At 38.9% G+C, this 21,235-nt stretch overlaps 1 protein-coding gene across 1 annotated transcript in view; it reads left to right on the forward strand.

The window, feature by feature from the left end:
- Positions 1–1,221: 1,221 nt before the first annotated feature.
- Positions 1,222–21,235, forward strand: part of TRPA1 (transient receptor potential cation channel subfamily A member 1) — a 51,362-nt gene continuing 31,348 nt past the window's right edge. The window contains exons 1-7 of the mRNA XM_056111223.1: positions 1,222–1,332; positions 6,238–6,397; positions 8,337–8,512; positions 14,037–14,144; positions 16,965–17,073; positions 17,396–17,541; positions 18,003–18,139. Of these exons, the coding sequence (XP_055967198.1) occupies positions 1,222–1,332; positions 6,238–6,397; positions 8,337–8,512; positions 14,037–14,144; positions 16,965–17,073; positions 17,396–17,541; positions 18,003–18,139 (947 nt within the window). The remainder of the gene's footprint in view (positions 1,333–6,237; positions 6,398–8,336; positions 8,513–14,036; positions 14,145–16,964; positions 17,074–17,395; positions 17,542–18,002; positions 18,140–21,235) is intronic.

A 21,235-nucleotide genomic window follows, 5' to 3' on the forward strand; every position in this document is an offset into this window, starting at 1 on the left:
TCCTTCTGGGGAATTCTTGTCTAGGGGAGGCATTCAGAGCTACCGGCCTTATGTACTGGAAGACTTTGGAGGTGTATTCCCATAGTTCTCAGTATCCTCATCCTCACTCTTCATCGTTTAGATTCCAGTTTGAGTCTCAAGTGGCCGATTCACAAATTTTTACTATGTGCCCGCTTACTGTCACGTCCTAGGATCAGGTGCTTGAAGAAAACAAAAAGACAACTGCACAGAGATTGTTCAATAGACAGACAGACAATGCTGAGCTCTCTCCTGTAAAAAGTGTCCTCAGTGGCAACAACTTTGAGACTGGTGAAGGCAGTTTTGGCTTTTCCAATAGAGTGTTCCAGAACGTAACACCTACGCTGCTGACCAATAAATGCAGTACTGGCCCATGAAGATGCTAACGTAACCAAGCAGACACGAGTCCGTAGGATTTTACTTTAACCTAGTCCTCATTCTATAGGTCACTGAAATTTCAAATCACGTTGGGGATTGATCAGTGCGTATATGCACTGCAAATGGGGCAGGACCTTGGTCTAGTTGTCAAACCCGCACTAGGACTTTAAGCATGCCGTGTTCCCTTGTTTTTCTGGAAAGAGACTGTTTTCCCTATTAAAAAAAAAAATCCAAATTAAAGAGACTTTTAAAACAGACATGGCAATTCCAGATCCAGCGGTTTTAAGCTGGGGGGAAAAAAGTGTGAAAAAACTTTAAAATCATGGCAACCTACTCTGCATCTCCCCCTTCCCATCCTCCTGCCTTCACTCCCTTCACCTCCTCCCCTTTATGCCCCTCCCTCCTGGGGATCAGTCAGGAGACTGACCTCTTAGGATTTTTCATATAAAAGATTCCATACTCGCTGCACGCAGACAAATATAACCTGGGTCCAGGTTGTGTAGTGACTGCCGGGGACGGGTCCCGGCTCCTCCGTGAAAAGGTCAGCAGGCACCACCCCCGCCCGCGGGGACACGAGTTCTGCGTGCCCGCCGCCTCCTCCGCGCGCCCCTCCTGCTTGCAGCGCTACAAGTAGCCCTGGGCCAGACCACTCCTTCTAGAAGTTCTCCCCACTTTCCCAGGAAGCGCGCAGCGAGCTCTGGGGACCGCAGGCGCAGGGGCTGGGCTGCTGCCTGGACCCCGCATCCCAGCGCCCCGCGCTCTCTCGTCCCAGGTATCTACGCACGCGGGGAGCCGCTGTGGCAGGTGGCGTCCGGGGTGGGGTCAATGAGGCGCAGCCTCAGGAAGATGCTACGCCCCGGGGACAAGAAGGAGTCCCAGAGCGTTGACTACCAGGGCGTGGAGGACGACATGGACGACTGCAAGGACTCCCTGAAGGTACCCGGGGGCGATGGGCGCGGGCGGGAAGGGCTCGTAAATGTGGGGGTGGGGGTGGGGGGGAGGTCGGCTCTGCATCCCTTTTCTCCTCCTGGTCCGCCCGGCGCACAGCCCCGGGACGCGAGGATGTGAAGCCTCTCCGAGGGGACGGCTGGCTGCTGCCTTAGAGGACCGTGCGCGCATCTCGGGGTGTGGGGATTCTTGCCCCCTACAGACACACACAGGCTGCGTTGCCCCCCCGTGATGGGTCGGGGAAAGCCATTCAAACAAGTGCCTTGGGCAATTGGCAGGACCGCTTGCGTGCCGAAAATCAGGGCTGTTGGCAATATACGGTGTTGCGCTGGCTCTTTTGGTAGATTTTATTTAGAAGCCAATAGCTTAATGACTTTGGGAGTGGGACGGGTACCCAGGTTCTTGGAAGACCTTGGGAGAAGAAATCACCCCAGGTAACTGTTTTAGCCTGTTACAACAACTCCCTGGACTGAAGAATTTGTCCAGGGAGTCAAGGCGATAGGATAAATGGTGAGTAATAAGGCATAACCTTTGATGATGGTTAGGTGGTGTCTGGGTTGCTAAGGGCTGTGCTAAGGTCTCACTCCGTTTTTCGAGCAGTACCTGGGACCTTCTGGCCAAAAGGCAGCACTACCTGCCGCTACCGCCTGATGGCGCAGCCAGAGCCAGACACAGCCAGGTTCGCAGGGGACAGAGCTCTAAATTCTTGAGATTGAGGAAGATGGTATTTTTTTTCAATGTTCAAATTTTTTTTTTTAATTCTGCCTTCCAAACTCCCACTACAGATCCCTTTCCACAGATGAGGACTTCTTTACGTATTTTTCCAGAGGAAAAATCCTTGTGCAAACATGTGAATGCTCATCGATCATTTTTATTTACAGATGTATGATGCCATAGAGATTTACACTGTGATTTAATCTCGAGTATGGGTTAGGAAGCTTTTCAAATTAGCACCTGGCATTCTACTGCAGTCGTTGGAGCATATATTTGGCGTTCTCGTATAGACGTGAATTCTGACTTATTTATCCTGTTCTGCTTCTGATAGGCATTTAGGATATATTCACTTTCATTGAGTTTTATTGTTACACTCACAATTGTCTGTGAGTGTAGATGTAGCTTTACTGTTTTTAGGTTTTTGGTACTTTAGTGGGTATTTCTGATTGTTAAAACTCATCCCTAGCAGAATCAAGAGGTATGTGGATTTTAATTTGGATAGATGTGACTACAAATTTCTTTTCATTCATAATTTCTTCCCTTTTATTCACAATTCCTTTCCAATTTACAATTTTATGAATTGAAAGTTAATAGGTCACTTGTATGAACAATGCTTGTGCAGAGAATAACACAAACCAACAAACCAGACCTTCCTAGACACTTCCAAGAGGCATGCACATCCATGTTGAATCAAGATTTTTCCTCTCCTTAATATGGGTGTGTTAATCATGGTCTTTTGACTTAACCCAGGAAATTGAAGTCATGAGTGTACTTTTTAATATCAAAGTATGAAAAAAGTGTTTAATCTTGAAAATCAACCAGAACATTATGTCTTCTAGTTACTGATATGTTTTGTTTTCTACAAGTGTGGCGAGCTTTATTTTTTTTTAAATTGAATCACCATGAAACATAGTTACAAAATTTTTCAAGATTGGGTTTAGGTCCTACAATGTTCCAACACCCGTCCCTACTGATGAGGCATTTCTGTAGTAAGAAATCTCATTTATTTTTCCTGATATTTTTGCACAATTCTCTTTACTTATAGTGACTAACTAGTACTACTATTTTTGCTGTGTAAGTCTTTAGAAGCTGCAGCAGAACTGAAAGGTGAAGGGATTTGTATATTTATATGATATATATGTATAACGTTTTTAGCTGCAGAAATTCCAGATAATTTCTGTGGAAATCTCAGAGGGGAGACTAATTATAGTCAACAGATAATCACTGCAGAGCTCTGGGCTCTAAAGACTTTCTGATTGAAAATGTTTGATGTACACATACAAACATGCACGCGCTCAAGCGCACACACACGTATCCTCAGTCAGAGGAGGTAAAATGATAAATGTAGAGAAAAAGCTCTGTGTGATGCCTGTTGCCTTTTCTTACGACTTTATTTTAAGAAAGTTAATACTTTAACATTTGACCTTTTATTTGTTGTAATATCTCACTTTCATTTCCCTCTTTTGTGCCCCAGTACTGTTTAATGTATTTAAACAAAGTAACTTAAATAAATATGTTTGATATCTCTCTTGTAGCTTTTTTACAGGTCCCATTTTTTTCAAAGTTAGTATATAATTTAGTTTCAGAAAAAAAATGCATCCTGTGAATGTGGATTAAAAAACACATTAAGAGGTTCATTTGTTTGGAAATGCTTAGAAAAATAACCTGACACAGATTTGATGATAATTTTCTGGATCTTTCACTTACATCAGAAGTTACAAAGTACCCATCCCAACAGTCACTTCTCCCACTCATCTCCCTCTGCTAGGACATGCCAACGCCTCTCAACCTCTGGGCTCTCACTAATGGACACAGCTGTAAGAACAAAATGGCCTAAAAAAGGGAGCAGAACTTTGGCCTGACTAGACAGGAAGGGACCAAGAGAAAGCTGAATCTGGGTGAGAATTAGTGGGAGTTGGTGCTGGAATGCAGCTCTCACAAGGCTGCAGAGGGCAGTGCCGTGGAGATCAAACCAGCAGCTCTGGACTCATCATTCTCTATCTGGTCATAATTAGAGTCTGAATCAAAAAGAATCTTCAGTGGTGCCCTGAGAGGCAAGAATTTCACTGGGTGAACATACAGTCATGTGTCTAAATGATACCCTTGGCTCACTTTTAGAAATCTCCGAAGTTCTTTAAAGAACTGAGTCAACATTTTACTGAATTCAAGAGCCTTGTTATATCTCAGGGGCTGGTACCAAGCGTTTGCACTCTCCGTAGTCGTTGTGGATTTAGCTATAATGAGCAACTTTACCTCAAACTTGATTTCAAGAGTGTATGATTGGGTTTGTGTGGATAGTCTTATCATTGAACCAACCTATACTTTGTTCTTCCTGGCACTATGGAATGGTAATTAGTAATGTCTTTATTATCATTGAATATATCAAATTCTAGTGTTAAAACACTTCCAAATGGATTTAGGTAAACACTTCACTTGATAAGGTCATAACTTATTTCTGTAAAGACCTCATTTTAAATTTAATACTGAATACATTTACAAATGGTTGAATGCACCTGGTCAAAACCTGCATTTATCGAAGTGTTTGCAGCTGAATTTTGTCATTAATATTGAAAGACAGGAGAATAAAAGCAAATTTATGACAAGAGGTTCTTGTAAAATTTTGCTTGCTACAGTAACACTAATATTTGAATTACTTAACTTTTAGTAAGTTATATTTTTTTAACTTTTAAAGAAAACATTCTACTTGAGATATTTTGTAGTATCTTGTGAAAATAAATCCAAAGCCGAGTGTCAGTCAGTGATGTGGCTCAGTAGTAGAGTACATTCCTGGCACGAGATAGGCCTTGATTTTGAACCATCACCCTACCTCCGTGTGCACACACACACACACACACACACACACACACACACACTAAAAAAACTATATCAACCCAGTCACATTAAAATTTCACAAGAAGGATACAGTTTATTCCATTATAAATCATATTAATTAACATAATAAAGATATAAAGGGTATGAAGAAAAAACTGGATATTTTAAAAAGCTTTTTGCTCCATTCCCAGACCTTTGTGGAACTTAGTATCTGCTTGGAATTACACACTTATGGGCTAATGACAGCATTAGCCAAAAATGCCAGAAGTACACTGAACCTAACCTATGAAGTCCAGTCTTACCCTTTATGATATCTTACCCTTTATGATATCCACTACAGCTCATTATATTAGCGATGACTTTGACCTGATATTGAACCATCAAAATCAGAGCCTGGCAAGCTACAAGAGTATCTTGCTCTCAAGGCAAAGCCTGGCAAACTACCAGTGACATATTCGATATGCTAAACACAGTAACAACAAGTCTCACAATGGAGACATTACTGGGCCCGCTTGAGCAAATCGATGAACAATGGGAGGACAGAGCTACCGTGCTACAGACTTTGACCTTAGCTTCAGTTTTCACTTTAAGTTGATATTTACCATGTTTTGTTCAATCAAAAAATGTAGTTTACCCTCTTTCAAAATTTCCCTTTGCCATGTACTTAGTGTCTTTGACCAAGTGATATGAGCTCTCAGTATCCTGATATCTGGCCCTAAGTATCTTGCATGCAGAGAAGAGATAAATCCAAACTGACTTGCTAAGAACCCCCTTAGTAGGAAGTTCTTGTTCGCTCTCAGAAGTGAATGTGCAGTCATTCTAGAATACTGAATGACAAAGACTAAAAAACATGAAAATGTTTCTATGTAGTTCTAGCTTTGGAATCTAAGAAAACCGTGGTTGAGACTTCTACTATAAGCATGAAGGCCAAAAAGAAACCAGTAATTTAAATTGTTAAATTTGATTGTTACCTTTACGAAACATCCATTTGTACAGCTAAAAACATCTAAGCCGTCTTCCAGGTACATTTTTACCTGAAAAAGAGAATGACTCTATTTTTACTGTACTTACTATTTTCATATCTCTTTCCTTTCATTCACTTCAAAATTTCTCTCGATGCCTTTACTTTTTCTACGTATAAAAATTTCTCATCAAAAGATTCAGTCTCTTATTGTACTTATCAGTGTTTAGGTATTTTGTGCACCTTCCTTTTTCCTACATGTTTCCATGTTACCCTATGATAAGCAGAACAAATAGTTGTGAATGACAACAACCTCTAGACTATTAATTTATACTGTTAAGTTTTGCTTGTATTTGTTTGTGGTACAATTTTTCATACACCTATAGGTGGTCTTTGAAGGAAGTGCATGTCCATTACAAAACTTTATGAAGAGACGAAGAAAATGTTGCAAATACGAAGATGAAAATGCTCCCCCTTTGCATTATGCTGCAGAAGAAGGTCAAATTCAACTAATGGAAATGATCATCAATGACTCATCTTGTGAAAGTAAGGACATGTCGCAAAAAAGTGCTTTTAAAATAAATAATCTATTATCTCATTAGTTTCACTGGAAAGAGTAGTTTGAAATTATTCCAAAGGACACATCAGTTCCAGATTATATAGAGCCTGTATATCTGATGTTGGCATATGAATCTTCCCAGAGTGCTTCTCATGTTTTCTGATGGAAATACTACAAAGCTAATGAAGATAGCTGGGACCCACTTCAGGAAGTTGAGGTTTTATTTGAATTTTTAGAAAAATCATAAAAATTAAATTCACCTTCCACTTAAGTCATTCTATACTTATACCTCTTTGATTAAAGGCAACACTCTTTCTAACCTCAGCTTTGTATGTGTCGCCATGTTTGAGAACTTCAGCTGTAGCAAAAAAAAATTTTAAAACACTAGAATGTGAATGCTACAGAATTTTAAGCAGTGATATTGTCTAATAAAATATTTTTAAGTAAATACTGATGATATTGTGGAAAGTGGATTGGAACTGGAAGTCTTTCAAAAAATTATTTTTGTAATAAAGGGAAGAGTGCACCAGGTTTTTGAGGTTAGAATAAGAAAAAAAGAGAAATCCAAAAGTTATGTTGCATGTAGCACTGACGATACTTGATAAAATACTTCATGTGAAGAATAACTGGAAAAAATGAACTAACATTGAAATCCCTAACTAAGAGATGAGGAAAATATTAGAGTCATAAAAAAACAGAAGAATAGTTAATATAAGGGTTTAAGGCTGTTATGAATTTGTTTTTTCTGAGTTTAAAAGCTCAAGGGCCATCCTCTTAAAAATAATCCAGTGTACAAATAAAAATAAAAAGGAAAGAATCCACCTTATAAGAATGTTTCATGAGCAATAACTGAGGTTATAAAAATTCATAAAAGTTCTTGAGAAGTTCATAAAATTGCCAACAGAAATAGCTGAGTATAGAGTACTGACATTAAGGTAGAGATAGAGAGGAAACACCAGCAAAACGAGGATAGAGAGAAAGATTTACAGAAGATCAATGAACATTATATGATTATGAGTCAAGAGAAACATTATTGTGATGGATGTATTAGAAGAATCAGTTGACAAGTAAACAAAAAATTGAATGCCTCTAAAGTAGTCTCCTTGAACTTTGAGGTAAAAGATTATGGTTCATGGTAGGCTATTGGTTGGTTGATTGAAATAACGATTGTTTGGAACTTTATACAGTCCCTGGAAAATAGTGATTGATTTTGTATGTAATCTCAATATTAAATAATAATTCCCAAATTTATACCAGGGACAGAAACCTGTGTCAACAGAGGTTTTATCTCTGAGAGATGTTCTTAAGTAGACAGCCCATCACTTGACAAAGTCTGTGCATCTCCCACAAGTGCCTCTTAGATGTTTGAGAATTAAAGAATTAAATTTTCTGTAAAGAAGATAAAACCTTTTTTTTTTCTTTTTGGGTCACACCTGGCGATGCACAGGGATTACTCCTGGCTCTGCACTCAGGAATTACTCCTGGCGGTGCTCAGGGGACCATATGTGATGCTGGGGATTGAACCCGGGTCAGCTGTGTGCAAGTCAAACGCCTTACCCGCTGTGCTATCGCTCCAGCCCTAAGAAGATAAAACCTTTTACAGGAGCACTTGACATAGAGCTTTGAAATGGACAGGCATTAATTATTAAAAACACTCCAAATAAAACCTAGCACATATTTATATATAGTTTGGGTGTGTGTTGGTGGGGGGATATTGCAGGGGGATGGGGGAGTGGTGCTGAGGTTGAGGAACACATGGAGGTAATTAGGGGCTACTCCTGGCTCTGTGCTCAGAGGTTATTCCTTTCAGTGATCACCCTTTGTAATGCCAGATATTGAAATGGATTCAGCCACATGCAAGACAAAAGCCTTAGCCCCTGTATTATATATCCACCCTCTCACATATATTTTCATGTCTCTTTTTAGCAGTTAATATGATGGACAATTATGGAAATACCCCTCTGCACTGGGCTGCAGGGAAAAACCAGGTGGAAAGTGTTAAGTTTCTTCTTAGCAAAGGTGCCAATCCAAACCTCCGAAACAGCAACATGATGGCGCCTCTCCACCTTGCTGTCCAGGGCTTGCACAATGAGGTGGTGAAGGTAAGGCTTGCAATGCCTATGTCCGTGTCCATGTCTCACTGTTCCTGTCTGATCCATTGATCAACCAAAGCTTCCAGAGCAAACAAAATGTAATCCTTACAGTGTTGAGCTTTACATTTTTTCAACAGGTGATGTGATACTCATTGTCCTTTTGACTTGCATTTTTTAAAATTAATTAGTGACGTTTAACACTTATTTATGTTTCTATTGACCATCTGTATATTTTCTTTGGAGAAATATTTTGTTCAGCTCTTGTCTTACTAACTTTTCCAAGGCAGGAATTTTGCTCACTCATTCAGTGTATCATAAGCACCAAAAACAAACTGCTATCTGTAATTCCACAAAGAGATTTCAGATACATCCTTGATATCTGTGTTCCCTTTAATCCAAACACTTTTCCTTCAGTCTCTTAAGTCTTTGACTCATTTATCAGACATAGAAGCCATGAGCACAATCCCCTTTCCCTGTTCACACTGAGCTTTATATATAAATAGCTCTTTCCATAATTCTTAGGCTCTAGTATTGTAATAAAATGTCATGTACTTTTCTCCCTCTCTACCTGCTTGGGCTGGAGCGATAGCACAGTGGTAGGGCGTTCGCCTTACAAGCGGCCAACATGGCCGACCCGAGTTCGATTCCTCCGCCCCTCTCGGAGAGCCCGGCAAGCTACCGAGAGTATTCGATATGCCAGACACAGTAACAATAAAGTCTCTAATGGAGACGTTACTGGGCCCGCTCGAGCAAATCGACGATCAACGGGAGGGCCTTACCTTACCTTACCTTACCTGCTTGGGGATCCTTGAAGGAAAGGCAGCTTAAGTTAGTTAAATATTTCCAGTTTATAACACTGCCACTGTCCACTGTCCTTCCATTGTTCATCGATTTGCTCGAGGGGGCCCAGTAACGTCTCCATTTTGGGACTTGTTACTGTGTTTGGCATATCAAATACGTCACAGGTAGCTTGCCAGGCTTTGCTGAGCAGGGCAAGATACTCTTGGTAGCTTGCCGGGATCTCAGAGAGTGGCGGAGGAATTGAACCGGCCTGACTGGGCTGGCTGTGCGCAAGGCAAACGCCCTACCGCTGTGCTATCGCTCCAGCTCCAGGTCATAGCACTTTTGATAAATGATGGCTGTTGAACGAATGAAGGTATAAATGAAGGCACAGGCTGAAGGAGAACGAGAGTGCTTAGGTAATAACACCTAAGAAGAGTCTTAAGCAGCCCTTTGAGGAAGTTTATTGCGAAGATACCTTCGCAAATATGCTGCTTCATACATGTTTGCATTATTCACGGGCTAATAACTACTTTTATGTTATCTGAATTGGGCCACTAGTGACCACAGTCATACCACTCCCAGCCCCCAACAGGGATTTCACATATTTCCCCCCACGGAACTCTTGAGCTTTCTCTGAAGGCTTTTTCAGAAACAAATGCCCATTGACTTAATTAATCTTGGTTCTAAGAGCTTCGTCTGGGAATTCAAAGGCAGGTAATGGTTGAAAAGGATATTGTTAATTAGAAATCAAAACTCTTGAGACAAACACAAACAGAACAGTAGACATTACACAGAAATAGAAAAGAAAAATTAGCTCTAAGTCCATATCTATTTTATAAATTGTATAGTGTGTCACAATGATTTTGAATAAAATCATTGAGTAAGAAAAGATATAATATCTAAGACAGTGTTTCTCAACCTTTAGCTTATGACCTAATCTGACCTTATTTCTTCCCTGGAGCTCTTCTACTGGCGAGTCTCCTTTTCTGGTGCCATGACCCCTCATTTATGCAATTTTCACCTTGGCCTTCCTTGAAATATCCTGGAGGTTCAAATGGGGGGACCTTACGGCCCTCAGTTGAGAAATGCTGTTCTAAGAGTTGCATATTGCCTTGCCATACTCTTACCATCTGAAACTTCTCTAAAAAGTATTTTCAAATCCCTGTGCTTCACCAGAGGTAAAGAAACTACAAGGAACATCTTGCTGGCAAGCAACAGTCCTCCCAGCCTGTCTTTGTCAGTTTCACTCATGCGTCAGACCTGTACACATGTCATAATGGGCACAGACTCATGTTATCCTAAAGCAGTCACGATGGAAAACCAGGGACCAGAGAGCAACGAGCTGACTTCAGAAAATAATTTATTTAGGGAAAGGTAATGGAAAAGAATGCAGGGAATCTCCAAGATTATGGTTGGGGTCTCTTAAAGAAAGATTCCAGAGAAATGCAGAAGCTTTTCTTCTTTTATACCCTTTTAAGATACCCTTTGAAGAAAGATGGGTGGGTCAGCATTTATTCATTATGTTCCAAGAATGCTGGCCATTAATAGAGAGAGGATGCTGAGTTGATAATTTATTTCCCAGTATCTGGATGCTACAGGGCCAAAGTCATCCAGGTTATCAGTCATCCTTTGTCACTGCTCCTTGTGATCTCCCATACCAGTTGACTAATCTTGTCTTGCCTGTTCCCCTTGACTCTCTCTCTCTCTCTTTCTCTCTCTTTCTCTCTCTCACTATCTCTCTCTCTGTCTCTCTCTCACACACACAAACACAATTCCAGTGCTTCTCCATCTGTGATTTCCATCCTCCCCTGGAAACTTCCATAGTGCCCTACACCAGCAAAGAAAAACAATCAGTTCCAGGTCTTGTGCAGAGAATCTGCATGCCTTGCCCAGGGAGTTCTGAAGTTGTTTTGTGTCTCAATGTCCTGTGTAGGCTTTAGTCCTTGGGGATTCACCTCCAAGAACCCAGTGGTTTGACCCTCCTTGAGGCTTCCCAGAGTCTTAGCAAAGAGATCTCTGGAGACCTCATCTGCAGACCTCCCAGACTTGCCCAGTCATTACTGAAGTTGAAGTAGTTGTTCTCTCTGGGACCGCTGCCACAAAAAATTTATTACAGTTGCTTGAAAGACAGTACCTGTAGCAGTGTGGCAATAACACCCAATAAATCCTAGCCTATAAATCTGTGATTTTTAGAGAGCAAATAAAAATATTTCTTCTTATAGATTTTGATGAACCCAGAGTTTCATCAGTTGACAAAATTTAAAGAGTTTAGTTATGAATTTGATGTCATCTAGTCAAGAGTCTCGCTTCTTAGGGCACAATCTATATTGAAAGGTTTTGAGTGAGAGGCTGTGTGTTTTCTGAAAAAGAAACCTTAAGATTTTAAGAAATAGAGTACTTAATAAATTCTTTTTAAACAAGTTCATTATAGACACATTGCAGTTTTACTGTAGTACTTTATTTGTGCCCTGTAGCCCTGCTTATAGAGCAGGTAGCTGAGAACTCCAATCAATTCCGAAACTACCCAGAAATATCTGTATCCATAAGTAACAGACTCAGTTTCCCCAAATTCCTCCCACATCAGAAACCATATTGCCCTCCTGGGCTTCTGACCAACCTGCAGAGTCAGGGGATTTCCTAGACTCCTCCTCAGATTTTAGCTGTCCTATGTGTGCTTTTGTCCAGTTAGCTAGAAATCAAGTGTCATCAGAATGTCTTCCTCATTTGATTATTTGTTAAAACAGTATACAGAGCTTAGAAGTCCTATACACACACACACACACACACACACACACACACACACACACACACCAGACTGCCAATTTGTGTCAAATAATATACCTCAGCAGCTGAGAGATATCCATGCTTAGCATGTAGAGGATCCATGTTTGATCCCAGGAATTTGATACCCAGCAATGCAAGTTCCCCCAAACACTCCTTTGGAAGGCCACTCAGTGAATACAGTGCAGAATCAGCCACATCAAAGACATGTGTAGGGCAAGTTATGAGCAGAAGACACTGAGGTTCCAGCCCCTCTCCAGATATACCTTTCTCCCAGGTTTCTTTCGCTTAACCAAACACACTGACGCAATCCATGAAGGGAGAATCAGTAGGTTGAGTCCACACTGCAAGGGTGTCTATAAACATCAGCAACAAATGGCAGTCTCACAAGCATTAATATGGGATGTTATTGCAAATTCATCATTACTTTGCTTCATGCTCAAGCAATGCAGGGGCACACATACATGATGGTATCTTAATTTCCTGCACTGTTGTTCTTTTAGCATACAATGGGGAAATTCATCCTAAATGCAGATAGGGTGGGCATCATTTTAAAACTTTCCACTGAGAAGCAAAATTATTTTTATAAAACCACATGCTAAAAATCAATCAATCATAAATCAATTGACATTCAGAACACAATAGATGTGTTGACCAAATCAGAAGCTCTCCCTAGTGCTCCAGGAGTTTCTCTGAAGGTGTCTTTACATAAGTATGATGGATGAACTCATTGGCTTTTGGCAATTCAACTCAGCCTCCAAATCCTCTCTGCTTCTTAAGGGCAAAGGGGTGAAATAACTAGAGGTTGCAACTGTAGTCACTTGACTTACTCATCTATCATATTGCCATCACCTTTTGGGTGATTCCTCAAGCTTTCTCTAATTAAAATAGCAAAAGACACATTTCATATCTCTATAATTATGGAATTCCAAGAATTTGGGGGAAAGTATGAGTCAGGAATGTGGATGGAGATCAAATATGTATAATATATCACAATAGTTCCCAAAGAATGATGTAAGAAAAAATGGCCTGTAGTACATATTCAAAGATTTCTGTTTTGATAGAGACATTTATCTGAGATCACTGTTGTTCGGTTGAACATAAAATAAGAACATTTTAAAGAGCTATCGATTCTTAGCCAACATCAGTTACAAGTTAACTAGGTGAGGGGGAAATGGGTTTTTAATTAATTTATTTTGATTGATTAATTAATTATAATTAATTTAAATACTTAATTTCCATGAGAAATATGCTTATGTCTTAATAAAAAATGATTCTGTTTGGACTATTTGAATTAGTTAAGCCAGTGTTTCCCAAAGTGGGTGACAAATCCCCTTGGGGGTCACTGGAAGGTTGAGGGGGGGCAGTAATCTTGGTTGCAGTTTGGGGCAGAGACGCTTTCTGTTTGTTCACTTAAAGAAGGTAGATTTCCAAGAGGGTTCTAAGTAACTTTTTTATATGAAATAAGGGCAATATGCCAAATAAGTTTGAGAACCTCTGAGTTAAACTATATCAGTGTTACAAGAAAATTTTTTCTCTGTTTACTAATGAGGGTGGCATTTGAGTTGACATTTTTCTAGACTATTTGCAATCACAATAGTAGAAGAATGACTGAAGGGGGAAACGTTTTCTTCCTCCCTTCTCCCCTCTTCTTCCCCTACCATTTCAAGTGACTCCAAGTGAAAAATTGGCCTTCTTGAAGATTTTAATTAATATAGTGATTACAAATGAGAAATATCTAACTGCACTATGCATGCTAGCCCTTATTCTACCTCTACTTTTACGATTCAGTACTGAAATAACATTCTGCAAGGTGTTGTGCTAAGTTCTTTGGGAGAAGAATGAAGATAGACATAAAGACATGATAACTGGCATGCAAGAGCTGGCATATTTGTCCATAGTGGAAGACTAGTACCTTATTTTGAAACCTACAGCTTAACTTTTTGACAATTGTTCCTTCCTTGTGTAGGTCCTGACAGAACACAGTGGTACTAATGTTAACTTGGAAGGAGAAAATGGCAACACGTCTGTGCTGATTGCATGCTCAAAAGATAATAGTGAAGCCCTACAGATTTTGGTTGGTACTTTATTCATTTTTTGTTTCCTTTATTATTTCATTTATACAACAGTGATTACTATTATCATTTTATTATTACAAAAATTATCAGTTTCTCTTATTAGCAAACTTTTAAAACATAAAATATGTCATAAGAAACAAATTAAGGAACAAAGTGATAGTATATCAGAGATAGCATTTGTCATGTATGCAGCTGACCCAGATTTGATCTCTGGAACCCCATAAGGTTTCCAAGCCTTCCAGGAGTGATCTTTGAGGATAAAGCCAAGAGAAAGCCCAGAGCACTGCCGGTTATGGCCCCAAAGCAAAAATCAAACAAAACCCTGCTTTAACTTTTTATATGCTCAAACTACTATCAAATGATCAAAGATTTTCAGAAATTATATGAGACTAGAAATACAAAATAGTATAGCCTGTGTACCAATAAAAGTTGGAAGGATTCCAGAGAAGTATATGGAACCTGGGGTGCCAGTTCTGGTAAGACTTGCTCCCCTTTGGTCTGGACCTGAAGATTGGGTACTCAGACCTGGAAGTGCTGAAGACCCCAAGGCCACTATGGTGCAGTGGCTACATATAGCAGTGCTGTGGGTGCCACTGAGTACTGGGAATTGAACTTGGGGCCTAACGTATATCCCTAGCCCTGGACATCCTTTTGACTCTGAGCTTCTGTAATATCAAATAAAGGTAAAAAAAGGTAAAGGCCCTCCCGTTGATCGTCGATTTGCTCGAGCGGGCCCAGTAACGTCTCCATTGGAGACTTTGTTGTTACTGTGTCTGGCATATCGAATACTCTCGGTAGCTTGCCGGGCTCGCTGAGAGGGGCGGAGGAATCGAACTGGGGTCGGCCATGTTGGCCGCGTGTAAGGCAAACGCCCTACCCGCTGTGCTATAAAAAGATAAATTTAGCCAATTAAAGACCTATTGTTGGACCCACAACATAAAATCCAAGTGAAAGTAACTATTCATGTTCTTCAAAAGGGAATTCACTGCCACAGAGGCATGGTGGGATGGGGGGATGGGGGTGGGAGGGATACCGGGATTAGTGGTGGTGGAGAATGGGCACTGGTGGAGGGATGGGTACTCGATCATTGTATAACTGAAACCCAAGCACAAAAATTTGTAAGTCTACAATTGTACCTCATGGTGTTTCACTAATAAAAATTTAAAAAATAACTAAAAACAAATATACAAATGGATTATTTGCTCAAAGAAATATTAGGATTCATGCTAAGATAGTTTAATTATTGAGAACTGAAAAATATAGTACTTTAATTTTATGCTTAAGATATTAGCTTGCACAAAGGGGAATGCCCTGCCACAGAGGCAGGGTGGGAGGGGGGGTGGGGGGAAATGGGCACTGGTGGAGGGATGGGTATTTGATCATTGTATGACTGAAACCCAAGCACAAAGATTTGTAAATCTACAACTGTACCTCATGGTGCTTCACTAATAAAAAAAAAAGATATTAGCTTGCTGCAAGCAAATATTGTCTTTTAGTGGATATTTGGATTAAAATTAAAGTAATTAGAAAGGTTTACAAAAAAAGAAAGTAGTTATTCATGTTCTTAAGACAAGAGGAAACTGCTTTTGTGTGTATGTGTAGGGGTTTGTGTGGGGGGGTGTATTAAAAGAAAAGGAACTATATTGTGATATAATAACTAAGTTGTTAATCAACCCTAAAAGTAGAACTGGCATTGTCTCTGTTGAGGTTCGCTGAGGGAGAGTTGGTAAAACACTTCTCTTCTAGATGACTGTTCTATAGTGGTCCTTCGGGGTAACCTATTCTTGCTTCTCTAACCTTCCAAGTGTGGCATGACAATTCCAGGAAAGAGCTTCTTTTCAAATAACAATCACTGATATGCTACTTACACTGGGTTCTATATTTTGTCTTCCCTCTCTACTCTTTCAGAGAGTCAGGAAATAAAATAATAAAAAGCTTTCTGACTAATATTTAAATTTATAAATGACATCTAACATATTTATTAGATGTCAGAGAAAACCCACGGTGTTTTGTTTTGTTTGGTTTGTTATTGGACCACACCTGGTTGCTCAGGGCTTACTCCTGGCTCTGCCCTTAGCGTTCACTCCTGACTCAATTCACCATATGAAGTGCCAGGAATTAGTAATCATCTAGAATAGTATTATAAGACAAATCTAATTTGCTTTTAATTTCAACATGTAACGACCTTCTCAAAAGAAAAATATGTAGATCAGTTTAACATACAAATAAACAACATAAATGCAGATTGTTACAGAGCGAGAAAGGTCTGGGGTAATAGCACAGTGAGTAGGGAGCTTGTCTTGTATGTGACCTACAAGTTTAATTTCCACATCTCATATAGTCCCCTGAGCCCCATGAAGAATGATCCCTCACAACAGATCTAGGAATAAACCCTGGGCATGGCCAGGTATGGGTTCAAGCCAAATAAATAATAAATAGTGTATTGGGTCTGGAACAATATTACGGCAGGTTGGATACTTTCTTTGCATGTGACTAACATGAGTTTGATCCCTGGCACTTCATATGGTCCCCTAAGCCCTACCATGAGTGGTCCCGAAAAACCAGAGTAAACACCAAGCCAGGTCTGGTCACAAAACAAACAAACAAATGAGCAAAAAAAAATACCGTTCACAATAGAGTTTCGTGCATAGAGTGTTTCAATGCCACACTCATTGCCATGCACCAGCTTCCCTTCATGTGCTATATAGCTCACAAAATTGGAGACTGGTGAAATCGTCTGGCAGAAACATATAAATTTTATTATGATTGGGAGTTAATATGTGTCATTTGACTTTGTTAATTCTATTTTTCCCCTTTAGTTAAATAACGGAGCTAAACCATGTAAATCAAATAAATGGGGATGCTTTCCTATTCACCAGGCTGCATTTTCAGGAGCCAAAAAGTGCATGGAAATAATATTAAAGTATGGTGAGTAGATTCATTTCAGTATTATAACCTATTTTTTTGATTCACACCTGGTGATACACAGGGGTTCCTCCTGGCTCATGCACTCAGTGCTTAGGGGACCTTAGGGGATGCTGGGAATCGAACCTGGGTCGGCCGCGTGCAAGGCAAATGCCCTACCCGCTGTGCTATCGCTCCATCCCTGTATTATAACCTATTAAGAGTTCTTTTCTAGTGGTTGCTATTCATTTGATAAATATCTAATAGAATATATAAATGGACTTTTGTAAATATAGAAGTAAACTTTTATTTTTATTTGTTTTCTTGAATTTATTTTCCTTTAAAGGTGATGAACATGGCTATCCAAGACAAAGTCATATTAATTTTGTAAATAATGGGAAGTCTAGTCCTCTGCACATGGCTGTTCAGGGTGGTGATTTGGAAATGATTAAAATGTGTCTGGACAATGGGGCAAAATTGGACATGATGGAGGTAATTGTTCATAGACTATGCCATATTTAGCACTGTCATGTTTCTTTTCCAAAATGCTCTTGTATAGTCGAATTGGATGGAAATATAGATTATTTCCAAATAATCTAAGTTTAAGTAGAAATAGAATAAGATAACATCTCAAATTTCAATATACGTAAAGAATTTAATTTTTTTTTATGTAAAGAATTTTTGAGAGCTATGTACAATTAGAAGTATACAAGTACAATGACAGTGAAGATAATAATACTGCAGGTCACATGGCCAAGAGCTGTCAGTGTAAGGGAGGCAAAATTGTACTGGTGCTTTTCAGTAGATGAAAGGAATGCCATTCGTTATCTTAAATCCTATATTCTTTGATTTTGTGGGACTGGAGAGAAAAACAAAACCCGCAAAGTTGGATTTCAGCATATCCTGAAAATGGGACGACATACACATTGATTCTGATATAAAACATTTTTCAGACTGGCAAGTGTACGGCCCTTCATTTTGCTGCCACCCAGGGAGCAACCGAGATCGTGAAACTGATGATTTCTTCCTACTGTGGAAACATTGATATTGTTAATGCGGTTGATGGAAACCAGGAAACGCTGCTTCACAGGCAAGTTTCCTGCTTAGGACTATGTGTACACACTTCTCATTTTCATGTATGAAAGTATACCCCATGCTCCTCTGGGACCAAAGGTGACTGTTAGATGTCTTACTGTAGAATTAGGTCTCGTGTGGCATATCCTGAAGAGTTCTTAGTTCAGTGGGTGCAGGCCTGAGATGAATTGCCTTTTGCTCAGTTTCCCATTATGTATGGCTACCAAGCCCTTTTTAGCAACTCTACAGGTGTGTGTCGTTCCTATTTTTGAGTGACAATAGTGGGGCAGGTGCATTTGAATGATCCTCTTTCCCCAACCTGTTTCCTTTTCTGTCCATCCTCACAATTGCAGGTACATGTATTCAAAGTGTATAGTTTTAGGAAATGCTGAGCAAAAACGATAAATATTTCTACAGAGTTTAACAGAATACACTTAAGAGATAAAAGTTATCTGAATCTGTAGATTTACTAGACACCACAATTGGAAGCAGGCAGTTTCCACTGGGTTTAATTTCTTTTCAATTCCTTTGCGAACACAAGACAAAATGCTCACTAGTTGAAAGAAATGGAAGAGGTGGGAGTCTAGTTTTCCATCTCTATTTCTGTGTTGCTGTCTTTACACACACGCACACACACACATACACACACACAGGCATGCACGCACACACACCACTGCCCTGAGCGTTCTAGAAGCCCAGAGTGTCAGTAAAAGCTGTGTTATACCCAATAATACCTGGACCAAAAATATACAATATCTTTTATACAATAGCTTTTCAGTAAAAGCTGTGTTATACCCAATAATACCTGGACCAAAAAATATACAATATCTTTTACAACAAACAAAATATGAGATCTAATTTAACACTCGGGAAGTGGGGAATGAATGTGCACATTGATAGCCACAGAATACAATAGGACTAGAGTGAAGATAAAATAATTTTAAGGAATGCCTAATTAGAATAATATGAATATTAAATTTTATGGCTCAAAGAAAACCTTTTTTAAAAGATCCACAGGGGTTGGAGAGATAAAACAGCAGAGAACGTGCTTGCTTTGCATGTTCAATCCCCGACATCACACACAGTCCCCTGAGCACTGCCAGGAGTGACTTCTGAGCTGAGAGATGGAGTATGCCCTGAGCACAGCTGGATGTGGCCCCCAAACTAAAATAGTAATAATAATAATAATAATAATTTTCTTCAAAAAGATCCACAAACCAAAAAATAATGAACAAAACAGAAGTAGGATCAGCAAAAGGATAATTGACTTTCTAAGAAATAGAAATAATTGGACAATATGAAAATATGTATACAGATAGTTATAGATATATTTAATTTGGGGACCACACCTGGTAGTGATGAGGAGTAACTCCTGGCTCAGTGCTCCTGGTGATGCTTGTGACCATAGAGTCCCAGGGATCAAATTCAGACCTCTTGACAGCAAACTGTGTGTTTCAACCCATTAAGCTATTTCTCCAAACCCAAAAACAATTTTGAAATAAGGAGACTAAATTTTTGGAACAGTAAAGGAAGAAATAATCAAATTGCAAATCAAAAGTCAGTTATATAAACAAGATTTGGAAACCCTCTATAATAACTGTATATGTGTGAATAGAAAAAGTCCTGGAAAAAAGTGTTAACAAGCTCAGTAGATAGACTAACGTTTAAGCCAAAGATTTGCAAACTTCTATACATTAGAATCTACTGAGATCATAAAATCCCAGTACCAATTCCAGGCTGTATGAGAATCTTTGGAATAGATCTCAGAAATTTTTTAGAGACTCTTTAAGTAATTCCAATATTTATTCCAGTGACAAACACGTTGTTTGAGTATAGTTAAAATGTGTACATCTAGAACACAGCATTACTATGAAATTGTGCAAAACAAGAAATTACTTTAAAAACCAGATCCAGCCCCCTCTTAAGTCTCCCTAACCTAATTTATTCTATCTCTGACTCTTCTAGCTGGAATACTCACTTAGGATGGACAAAGGATTTAACTGACCAGTTTAAGCCAGTTCTGATGAACCTTATACTTGTCTATAGTCCTGGAATATCTTTTTAAATAATCAGTGATGTTTGGAATTTATCTTGAGTTTCCAGGGAAGATTTTCTCTTTGGGCTAGAATTCCTTTTGTGACTATTGTGCAAAGACCTCTCTATATTGTAATTGCTGAGATAATTGATTTATTTCAGAACAGAACAGTATTTTGTTATGAATAATGGAGTAAAGAGGGTGGCGTTCTAGTTCTACCTGATTATTTTGGAAAGTTATTTAAGATGTCTAAACCTCAATATTGCATCCGTTGAGATTTTCATTTCCAATACATTTCCACTGATACTAATGTTGCTGGTCTGAAGTCCACTATCTACTTTGGGGAGGAATAAGAACAAATCAAATGGGGCCTTGATGTTGGTGTTTCTTTCATAAAATTGCTAAGTATATTTAATGTACTTTATGATGCAACCTCATGTGAGTTGCAGTGAAAATTAACAAAATTGATTTCAAGATTAATATACAGAGATTTATAAAATGTTGAAATAATCTTGAATCGAACAAAGAAATGGTATTTTCAATTGGAAGCAAGTTTTTAAATAAGTGGTATTTATATTTGTTATCTTAGTGCTTTAATGTAGATAGAAAACTTTCCATTTGATTTTTTAATTAAATCATCTTTAAGATAGTCTATGAGATGTAAATTACTTCAATTTTCCCAATTTGGGGATTGGGCCTTTGTAAGTTCTTAGGAGTGATAATACCATCTGGATAACTTTGTCAGAGAAGGTGCATTTTGAGCCCTGTAGATTATTTCAAACACTTCTTACATAAAATATATTTTTCCCATAACATCGATCAAAACCAGTTCTTTTATTTTAAACTCTTAAGGAAGATATTACTGTTCATGTCAGTGCATCTTCATCATTTTTTTGTAGATAAAAAGGTTTACCAAAACATGAGGTAGAAAATATCATGGTGTATTTGATCTATTCCTATTATTATTATTTTAAAATATCCTAGTAGGAATCAGTTATATTTTTGAAAGATTATTAATTTTCAGCATTTATCATGTTATTAAATTACTATAACAGTTGAATTTTTATAATTTTAATA

The sequence above is a fragment of the Sorex fumeus genome, unplaced genomic scaffold, assembly GCF_029834395.1.
Source record: "Sorex fumeus unplaced genomic scaffold, SorFum_2.1 ptg000002l, whole genome shotgun sequence".
Lineage (NCBI taxonomy): Eukaryota > Metazoa > Chordata > Mammalia > Eulipotyphla > Soricidae > Sorex > Sorex fumeus.